The sequence below is a fragment of the Pinus tabuliformis genome, chromosome 8, assembly GCF_031772625.1.
Source record: "Pinus tabuliformis cultivar Carrire ecotype Pingquan chromosome 8, CPIR1, whole genome shotgun sequence".
Taxonomy (NCBI): Eukaryota; Viridiplantae; Streptophyta; class Pinopsida; order Pinales; family Pinaceae; genus Pinus; species Pinus tabuliformis.
This window is the reverse complement of record NC_142294.1, coordinates 2,073,391,478-2,073,402,417: the sequence shown is the minus strand read 5'-3', so window position 1 is coordinate 2,073,402,417 and position 10,940 is coordinate 2,073,391,478. Positions and strand designations below refer to the sequence as shown.

The 10,940-nt window shown below is 40.7% G+C and overlaps 1 protein-coding gene across 1 annotated transcript; it reads left to right on the top strand.

The window, feature by feature from the left end:
* Window positions 1-346: 346 nt before the first annotated feature.
* Window positions 347-4,288, top strand: LOC149244798 (uncharacterized). The gene is made up of 2 exons (XM_089371642.1): window positions 347-1,970; window positions 2,565-4,288. The coding sequence occupies exons 1-2, from the start codon at window positions 347-349 to the stop codon at window positions 4,286-4,288; spliced, it is 3,348 nt and encodes a 1,115-aa protein (XP_089227768.1).
* The last annotated feature ends 6,652 nt before the right edge of the window (window positions 4,289-10,940 follow it).

The following is a 10,940-nucleotide window of genomic DNA, read 5'->3' as shown; positions in this document are numbered from 1 at the left end:
GCAAATAGATCGGCTGGAAGGAGTCCTAGCCAAAGTAAAACACAACAAACATCTAGGCGTATAGGGAGGAAGTCCATATAAAAAAAAATCTCAAAGAAACCAAGAAGAGGGGGCGCAAAACTGACTTGCAGAGGACCATTGCAGTGGGGGAATTGCTTATGGAATCAGGGAGATTCCCTAAGCTGACCAAGTACTACAAACCTACATCCCATTTACAATGAAGCTTATCTCCTGGAACGTGAGAGGACTCAACAGTCCCTCAAAAATTAGGATGATCAAGAACTTGATACAACAAGAAAAACCTTCTATAGTTTTTCTTCAAGAAACCAAAAGTAGCACAATTGCCATGGACAAAGCAAGAAACAAGATCTGGGCTGGTAGCAGCTCAATGTCGGTAGACGCTTCAGGGGCTTCAGGTGGATTAGCCATTTTGTGGAATCCACAGATCCTCAATCTTTACGATTTCCACGCCACCCATTTCCTCATTCAAGCTTCCTTTCATCTCATTGGAACAAACATACACGGGCACCTTTCCAATGTTTACTTTCCGCAAAGCATTCAGCAGAAATTAGACCTGTTAAACACGATCTCCAGTTTAAATGAGCACAGACAGTTCCCGCTCTGGATTAGTGGAGGCGATTTCAACATCATTCAGGCACTGGAGGAGAAGACAGGGGGAAGAACAAGATTAGAAAATGATAGCAAAGGACTCAGAGATTTTATACAGGACAACCACTTAATGGACATTCCAACCACCAATGGGATTTTCACATGGACCAACAAGCGCAGTGGTGCCAATCATATTGCCTCTCGGCTTGACAGGTTCCTCCTCTCAGACAATGCAATCCATCTAGGAGGAGACTTCAATGCATCAATTTTGCCACACGGAGGTTCGGACCACTGGCCCATCGTGCTTCAATGGTCTCGGCCCGGCACAAGATGCAATAGGCCCTTCCGCTTTGAAGCATTTTGGCTCACAAACGCTAAGTTCAGGCAGATAGTAGAAGAGGCATGGAAGTCCTATAGGCCACCAGAAGGAGCCAAAATGTTTCAATTCCAGCAAAAGTTGAAAAACCTAAAGCAAGTACTCAAGAATTGGAACAAAACTCAATTTGGCAACATTCAGGAGGATCGACAAAGGTTGGAAAAGCAAATGGAAGCACTTCAGCAAGTTATCATCAAAGAAGGCCGCACGGAGGAACAGTCCCAACAAGAGCAAATCCTCTGGCATCGATTAGAAGAACGGAGAAAGCAAGAAGAAATACTCTGGCGACAGAAATCACGAATCAGCTGGCTAAAAGAGGGCGAAAAGAATACAAATTTTTTTCATAGAACAGCTCTTCAACGGCGCATGTATAACAACATCACATTCATCAACAACCAACAAGGAGAGCGAGTCAAAGCCCACGAAGACATGGAAAAGGAATTAACTCATTACTTTCAAGACATCCTTAAAGAGCCAGAAGGAAACAGGGACGCAGAAATCAGAGCCATCACACAGCATATTCCCAGAATAATAACTGATGAGCACAACAACAAATTACTTCAGCCCACATCCCTAAAAGAAATTGAAGAAGCGATGAACCAGCTCAAGGACGGAAAAGCCCCGGGGCCAGACGGTTTTACTGCCAATTTCTACCATGAATTCTGGGAGTTAATCAAAGAAGAGGTCTGGGAGCTGGTGGAAGAATCAAGAAGCATGCATTGGATTCTTCCAGCCCTCAATACTACCTTCATCGCACTAGTTCCCAAATGTGTTGAACCGAGCAAGCCCGAAAGCTATAGACCCATTGCTTTATGCAATGTCATATACAAGCTTATCTCTAAGGTCATCGCAAATCGGCTCAAACCACTTCTACCCTTACTCATTTCACCGGAACAAACAGGATATGTTGAAGGGAGGCAGATCATGGATGGCATCGTCTTATCAAATGAGGTGATTCATTCACTCAAGATACTAAAAAAGCCAGGTATGCTTCTAAAACTAGATTTATCCAAAGCATTTGACAAGCTCAGTTGGAACTATATACAAAAAGTGCTTATAGCTTTTGGCTTCAGTCATACTTGGACAAGATGGGTCACCAATTTGATCTCCTCTCCAAGCTTTTCTGTTCTGTTAAATGGTTCTCCTTCTCATCCTTTTCGGCCTTCCAGAGGCATAAGACAAGGGGACCCATTGTCGCCTTTCCTCTTTGTTCTTATGGCAGAAGGGCTAGGTAGATTGCTAAAGGCAGTCGTCTCCACTCAAATGCTCAAAGGCATCTCTGTTCATGGCCTTCCCCCCCAATCCCACCAACAATTTGTTGACGACACCATGCTCTTTGGCCACCCATCCTCGCAAGAAGCCTCTGTCTTCAAATCCCTGCTCTCTATATTTTCCAAAGCTTCAGGTACCTCCATCAATGCGTCGAAATCTCAGCTCTATTTCTTTAATACCCCCCTCTCCACTCAAAGGAACATAGCCCGAATTTTGCAGTTCACTATTTCCAAGATTCCGTCGACCTACTTAGGGGCCCCCCTGGCTGCTGCAGCTATCAAACACTCCTCCTGATAGACTCTTTTAGATAAGCTTGAATCCAAACTCTCCCTTTGGACCTTTCGAGCTCTCAATATTGCCAGCAGGCTCGTCCTGATCAAATCGGTCCTTCAAGCCATGCCATTGTACCTCTTTTCACTGTTGGCCGCACCTAAATGGGTTCTTAAATCTATCCGCAATCTCCAGCGTAACTTCCTCTGGGGATCTTCTGGCCTGAACAGAAAATGGGCGCTCGTAAATTGGCAAGATGTCTGCAAACCCAAAGCTGATGGAGGCCTGGGACTTCGAGACCCTTTACAGAGCAACAATAATATGGGAGCTCGAATGTGGTGGAATTGGATCACTAAGCCCAACGCACCATGGGCCAAACTATGGCAAGCCAAATATGCACCAGGCAGTCAATGGAATGATTTAATCAGAATCAACTCCACTACTCAAGGATCACCTATATGGAACGCAGCCAAACCTCACAGCAAATTCATTCAAGAGCATAGTTTCTGGGAAATACACTCCGGTACTACAGCAAGATTTTGGGAGGACTCGTGGCAGCAGCTCCCCAAGCTTGCCACAGTATTTCACAAGCCTCTCTGGCAAGAGCAGATGCAGCAAGCACACCTCACTCAAGTCAATCAATTTTGGCAACATTCTGCAAGCACCGACTACAGAAACTGGAAGAAGGCCAGTCTCTGGCAAAATGATTGGCAAGGAGAAACATATGAGGACATAGAGCAAGAATTATCATTCAGGAAAATTCGATACTCCACTCTACAGGATCGCCTTAGATGGGGCCATAAGCATAAAGGTACATTTACCACTAAAGAAGCCCACCAGCTCAGATACACTGGAAACCAGCTCAACAAGGACCAAATCTGGGAAAAGATTTGGCAACCAGGAATTTGGCCCAAAATCTCCACTTTCTTATGGTTGCTCAGCAAAAGAAGAATACTCACTTGGGACAACCTGGTAAAGCGCGGATTCGTGGGGCCATCAAGATGCCCGAATTGCAATATTCACTCTGAGACAATCGGACATCTCATGGAAACCTGCCCGCTAGCTGAGCAAATATGGAGGAAAGTTGAGAGCTGTAACATGAGATCAGAAGCCAGAACAGAAGACATAGCCGAGAACTTAAGGAATTGGGTTACTTCCCCCTTCAAGAGTCAGCTTCTCAACTCTCTGTGGAGACTCTTACCAGGATTCATATACTGGACTCTTTGGAAAGAAAGAAACCACAGAATTTTCAACAACTCTTCCCGGCCCATTGAAGCCTTATGGTTAATCCTCAACAAACAGCTGCAAGAAACTCTGGCCCTCAAATCCTGGACAGATGCGGATATGCCAGATTCCCCATTGGAATGCCGGATCCTGAAGGCTTGGAACATAAACCTCTCAGCGATACAGAAAGAAGGCACCCGATCCTCTAACAGCAGCGCCTCTCCTTCCAGCTGGTCCCCTCCAGCTTATGCCACCTATAAGTTAAACTTCGATGGGGCAGCCAAAGGTAATCCGGGGCTCGCGGGTTATGGAGGACTCTTTCGAAATCACACAGGGGAAATAATGCAGATTTTCTATGGCTCGTTGGGTAAAGATACTAATAATGTAGTTGAATTAGAAGGCTTATGGAGGGGCTTATGCCTTGCAGAACAGAATAACTACTTCCCTTTCGAAGTAGAAGGAGACTCCTTAATCCTTATCAGTGCTGCCCAAAGAATCCAGGCAGGTACGCCCGCGGTCAAGGTCGCCACAAGCTAAAGACTATTAAGCAGGCTGGAATCTATGGAGGAAAAGCTACAAACTCCCCAAAGTTTAACGTTCAAGCACGTACGAAGAACAACGAACAAGGTGGCTGATAGATTAGCCAACCAAGGTGCTTCCCAGTGTATTCTTTACTTTGCAGGTCCACTGGATACCTCAGAAGATGATAAGCTCAACAATGACTGCATCTCTCTGGCGAAGAAGGATTTCATCATCCCGGATGCGGGTGCACAGGGGATATGGTAATGGCACGCGCCATCACGTGGGCAGGTGGCATGCCTACGGTGTCCGATGGTACCACGAGCAGCAGGGTATTAACCCGCTTGAATGCAGACGGCCGACGGCATTAATGCCTGTCTACTCGGCTCGAGGGAGAAAGATGGTTTTCGATGCAGAGAAAAGTTTAAAACAGAGCAAGCTGGATCGGCAGAAGAATATGTGCGCACATTGCAGTGAGACCCTGCTCCGCTCAGACGGAAATGGGAGTGAGAATCTGAGGGGTATTCTGCCGGTTTATGAGCCTAGAAAGCACACCACCTGCAACGGTGTGGAGCTGAGGGCGCTGGTGTTGGTTCTTGCAGCTGTAGGAGCTCAGAGTGCTTGTGTTGGTTTCCAGAGAGGAAGGAGTGCTGTAATGCCGAGGGAAAGGCCGCGAATGGGTAGCCGAAGAGGGGGAATTAGAGGCAGGGCCCTCCCGTAGCAGAACGATTATAATTCACCCTCTTCCTCCATTGAGGTAATGTCGCTGCCTCAGAGATTTCAGGGCAGCAATGAGGAGGAGGGAGGGCATAATGGCAGAAGCCCAAATTCTGAAGAAGGGCAGATGGAGCTCCCAATGCTCAGGTATCGGCTCCCCTGCCCTCAAGTTAATTCCACTTTGGTTGTTTCTATAATGATAGAGCCTGGCGTCACTCAGAACATGGAGGTCGAGCCTCGGCCGGATGGGCAGCGCTCCAGCAGAGAAGAATCTACAATTGCGTGCCTTCCGGTTGGAGCTGGAACGGGTTGGTTGGCACCTGGACGTGAACATGGGCCGGATCTTGAGCGCCCAGCAACCAATTTCAACCCGGACGCTGGCCCTTCTACGCATGCTGGTTATTCACTTGCTGGTCCGAGCAGGCCAGCCCAAGAGGGAAGCCCAGACGCGGTCATCCAGCTTTCTGACTCCGAGGACACGCTCCGTTTCGGGTGCCGAATTGAAGAGGTGCCCCAGACTACTGAAGATGATTGAACTCGCCCCGGTAATCTCTGCTATTTTTGTTGGGATTTCGTTGTATAACTCGGCTAAGTGGCGACATTAACTCTGTCAATGTGTCGGCTGTAATGTTCAGGTGTCAATTGTAATTGTTCAGGTGTCGATTGTCTTTGTCCTGTTGTATGTTTGTCTTTGTCCGGGTCAGTCCAAGGCCCTGGTGTCTGTTCAGTTAATACATGTTATGTAATTGTGTCGGCAATGGTCAAGCAACAACTCCAATTTTGAACTTTTCAATTTTGGAACTGATAGCAGGGCAAGGCAAGGGCTGACAGGCAAAATTTCTTAGCCTTGCCCATTGTACTCTATTTTGTATCTTTGTTTTGTACGATAATAGAATTAGTCATATTCAGAAAAAAAAAAAAAAAAAAAAAAAAAAAAAAAAAAAAAAAAACATCTATGGAATTGTGGGTGCTTCCTATTTCTATTAATACAATGACGTTTTCTTTCTTAGCTTTAGGGTTTGTGGTTGTGCTATTCCCATGATTGCGGCTAGGGAAATTCTTTGGATAGCCTCTTCTTCTGACTATATGTTTGGAGCATCATTTCCTTGTTAGTACCTTCATCTGAGTCACTACTCTAGGAGTCCTCTTCTTGTTCTACTTCACAATTGTAGAGTATTTTCATGTTGCATTTGTGTCCTGGTGAAAATTTGTCCCCACACTTCCAACATTTTCCATTCTTCCTCTTTTAAGAGCTTGAATATTGGTGTTCCCTTTGAGTAATTTCTTGATTTTTCTGAATTGGTATATGATTACCTATTGAATTTATACTCTTGTTCAATAAACTTTGCTGCATTTCTTCAATAGTTTGGGGTTTGTATAATATCAAGTCTGCATGAAAATAATCTTAAAGTCCACATCTATACATTTTAAGTAGTTGATTACCAGTAAATCCTCTTTATCTTGTAGCTTATACTTTCCATTAGTGGGTATATTAACTTACAAACCATTTTTTCTTGAAATGAACAATTCTTTTGGAGATATCATCTTCTTCTTCGTCGAAAAATGTTTTTAGCAAGGCATCCACAAAAGTCTTCCAATGAAAAGAACATACATCACATTTTCCAGACCATCATAGGAACCTATCATATGCCTCTACTTCTAAATTGTTGGAAGTCGTCATGATTTTCTCACATTCACCTAATGGTGGGTTGGATTCAAAAATGGCTTCCATTTTATTAACCCAAACAATAACACCTTTATGGTCTTTACCATCGTACTTGGGTAGCTCCTTTTTAATTTGTTGATAGTCTTTTTCTATAAATTTTGTATAATAGTAGCTATCTAAGAAGTGTATTTGCGGAATTTCATGATTTGGGGGATCTTCGCTAGCTAGAGTTTTGGGACTTTGAGTTGGTTCTTGAGCGTTTAAGGGATTAACAAAAAATGAATTCACCCTTTCTATTAACTGATCCATTATTTTTTCTTGTTCTTTAACCTTACAGGATGATTCACGCTTATCTTCATCCCTCAATTTTAAGAAGGCTTGCCAATGATAATCAAAATCCCTTTTTTCTTGATTTTGCATTCCTTACAACATTTTTTCAATGTTGTCTATCTTTTTTATATCACTTGCTAATTCCTCTTGAGTTTCAATCATCTTCTTTTGTCCTTCCCCTAACTCTATTTGTCTTTTTTGACATTGTCAAGGCGATGACGAACCTTATCAAGTTTTATTTATTGATGTCGGCTTCATCATTATGATTTCCCATTTTCAATTTGTTTTTCTTCTGGGCAGAATCCACATTATTTGTTTGTTTGTTTGTTTTTTTTTTTTTAAATTAAATTAAATATATAATTATGTATTATAAAGTTATATAATAATTATTATATAACTTTAATATATAGCATTTAAAAAAACCACCACTATGTAATGGCACGATAAAAACTAGTCCAACGATTCCAATTGCACACGTGAATTTTTGACTAACCGTGGCAGCGCAATTTAATGGAATAAGCCACGACAGACAAGAATTAAGTCAAAGACATATATGATTGGAAATTCTGGATGGACGAAAGCATAGGATGTTAGAAGCTTTGACCAGGGAATAGTCAAGGTAGTGGAGAACACGACTGCAACTCGCCAGAGGTGGACAAGTAACAATGGGCAGGAAGGGTGGTGATTGGTCGATGATGGTGGGAAAAATCATGGGCAGATAGGGTTGCTGGAATGATGCGAACATTGACAGGTGCAACTATTCGAAAGGAAGTTCGGTACGGTGGATAACGAATTAAGGGACGATGGAAAGCATGGTAGGCGGGACAGGGTTTAGGGGTTGTCAGGTCTCTGGAAAATGACGAGGAACAAGCGTAGGGACAATGGAAAAGCCCGATAGAAGATAACACACAGAAATAATAGGAGTGAATGAACATGTATAGTGGAGTGGACAACGAATAGTGTAAGTAGTGGATGTATACAACGATTGTGTAGTGGAACAGTTGAGATAATATACGCAACAATGTTGTGATGAACTTGTTGCTGAATGACACATAATGTGTTATATATATATATATTAAATGAAAAAATGGGTGATGATTACAATTGCCTTCGTGACGGTTTTGTATATAGGAATTGACTGGTCACGAAGGTGATGGTTCATGTTCCTCTCCATAATCAATAATAATTAAAAATGATTAAACAATATATGTTATTTTTATGCATTATTTATTCATAATAACAAGCAAGATGAAAATACAATAAATCTTGAAACTATAGAAAGGAAGGTTTTTTTTGTGTTTTTATTATTTATTTTCATTTTTTATTTATTTAAAATTATATTATGTAGAAAATTAAGATTTCAAGCTCCAACACTCACACAACATGAAATTCAACGTAAAGGAAGGAGTCGTGAGTCTTACATGCAAGATTTATGGCTTGTTGGATGACAGTTAGGAAGGGATGACTGTCCTGCCAACCAACAATCATACATAGCAGTGACAATGAATTAATTAGAAGATAGAAATATTGTTGGCCATTACGTATGACGCGCCAACCAACAAGGGTGTGCTGATAATCACATACCATATTGGATAAACAAAAAGATTCATTCGTGATATGCCCAAGATTCACATTAGAAATTTTTTCAATATAATCTTGAATATCACTCATATCAAAAAGTGCCCTAGGCATTTCAAATTTAGATCTTTCAAATTCAATCAGAACAATTGACAAGGCATCCCTAGGATTGAAAACAATGATTTCCTTTTCAAGTTCTTCAAAGAAGGTCTCATCATCCACATCTACAAAGCATAATGGGTTTCTAAGATCAAAAGAGGAGACTTCTTGTTCAAGCTTGTCAAATAATGGCATCATCATCCCTACCATGACAAAGGTTTTCACAATCAAAACTCAATTCTTTACAAGAAAGAACTTCCATTGGGAGTTCATTAAAGAATGTATCATCATGGGTATCCAAGAAATGTAAAGCGTCCTCAATATCAGAAGTGGAAGCTTCTTTATTAGTATCTAAAGGGAAATATAGGTCATGCAAATCAGGAAGAGTATCCTTGTTGTCAGGATTCAACTCTTATTTATCATACTCACCATGAATATCATTATTCGAGAGAAAACTAGGAACAAAGTTGGCTTGATGTTCTTGGGTATCATGATATACGTGAGGCTTGGATTCTTCTTGAAAGAATGAGTTGACATGACATGGGCCAATTAGGGGAATTTTGAGGTCTAAAATAAGCCTCCTAAGCAAAATGTACAACCAAAATAAACTTTATAAGAACCAATATGATTAAATATGATTATGTCAACAATGGGGGATGATTCACCATTTTTAGAGTAAAAATGTAAAAAGATTAAAAAATAATAAAATAATAAACTATTTTTTCAACTCGTATTTTCAACTTATAACCCTAAGGTTTTACTCAAATTTTGAGAGGGGGTACTCGTTGGATGCAAAATTTAATTCCTCATCTATGGAGTACCCATGTTTCATACTTTCGATGGACCCCGCTACATGAAAAATGAGAAAAACATGAAAAAATTTGATTGCAATCACACTTTTCATGTATTTTTCATTTTTCGTGTCGCATGGTACATCGAAAGTATGCAACATGAGTAATCCTTGGATGAGGAATCAAATTATGCATATAATGAGTGTTTCCAATTGAAATTTGAGTAAACCCATAGGGAGATAAGTTGAAAATACAAGTTGAAAAATAGTTTTTTTTTTTTTTTTTTCCTCTAAAATTTGATGATGTAACCTAATCTTATTCTATTATTTCCACTATTATTTTATAATTTCATTAGAAGGCATTTTAGAACTCAAAATTCCCCTAATGGATGGTGAGTCAACCAAGAAGGAATCAAGAGCTGCCTCTTCACATGGAGTAGGAGACGTAGGCTTAAGATCTACAAACTCCAATCCATAGGAAACAATATGATTCTCCCTTTCAAGTTTGTATTGCTTCTTAGATTCAGATACTATTAGACATGTCAAAGGGTTATGTGCACTGCCATAGAAGCTACGCCAAAATTGTGGTTGTGGAGGAAAAGGTAAAGGGGGGAAATCATTAATAAATTTGTCGAAAAGGGCTGACCCCACAATATTAGAGTATCAGTCTTCTGCCTCTCTAGAAAGAATGAGGGGAAATAAACAGGAGGTAAAAATTTCAGGAACCCCTGCAAATTGGGAATTTTTTATAAACTTATTGACATGATCCTCGAAAGACATTGTAGGATAACCAATAAAAGTGGGACAGATATGCCAAGGAAAGTTGTTAATCAGAAATTGAAAAGAATTGTGCACGTTATATAGAAAAACAAACTAGAGATAAAAACTAATCTCACTCCCCAGTATGGTCATCAAAAGATGTTGATGTTTTTCTCCAAACACCAACACTTTAAATCCTTAGTCTGGCTAGGCCAAGCATATGGAAATGTAACCCATTTTAAATCCCGATCAATAAGAGGGATTCCATGCCAAGATTAGCACAACTATATCCACAACCTAGAGGTTCATGGCCCACAAGAAAGAATCCAAGAACACACGACCTTGTCTTTGTCAAAGTTGTAGCTCTCAAAGAAAAATCCTAGAGCTAACAACTTTAATGAAGGAAAGAAAATAAAATAAAATGACAACTAACTACCCTAACCATATCCATGTATAATATTGGACCACAATATTAGTTAAATGCAAGCATCAAGATTAAATAGAACCCCTCTTGTTTAAAAATGAAACATTAAATGTCTCGAAAGGTACAAATGAAAAGAGGGATTTTGTGAAATATTATTTCTGGGCTATCTTTAATTGTTGCTTATCATTAATGGTTGCTTTGCACTCCTTAGTGTTTATAATATCGAGTTGAATATTGATTAAATGAAGAATGTAAAGTAGATTGCATTTTACAAACAACTATTAAATTGATAAAGGTTGTAGTCCAA

Excerpts from the sequence above, each read along its gene's own strand:
- LOC149244798 (XM_089371642.1), top strand. The coding sequence starts at position 347 with ATGGACAAAGCAAGAAACAAGATCTGGGCTGGTAGCAGCTCAATGTCG. Across the intron at positions 1,971-2,564 it reads CAAGATACTAAAAAAGCCAG|ATAAGCTTGAATCCAAACTC; the intron begins GTATGCTTCTAA and ends AGACTCTTTTAG.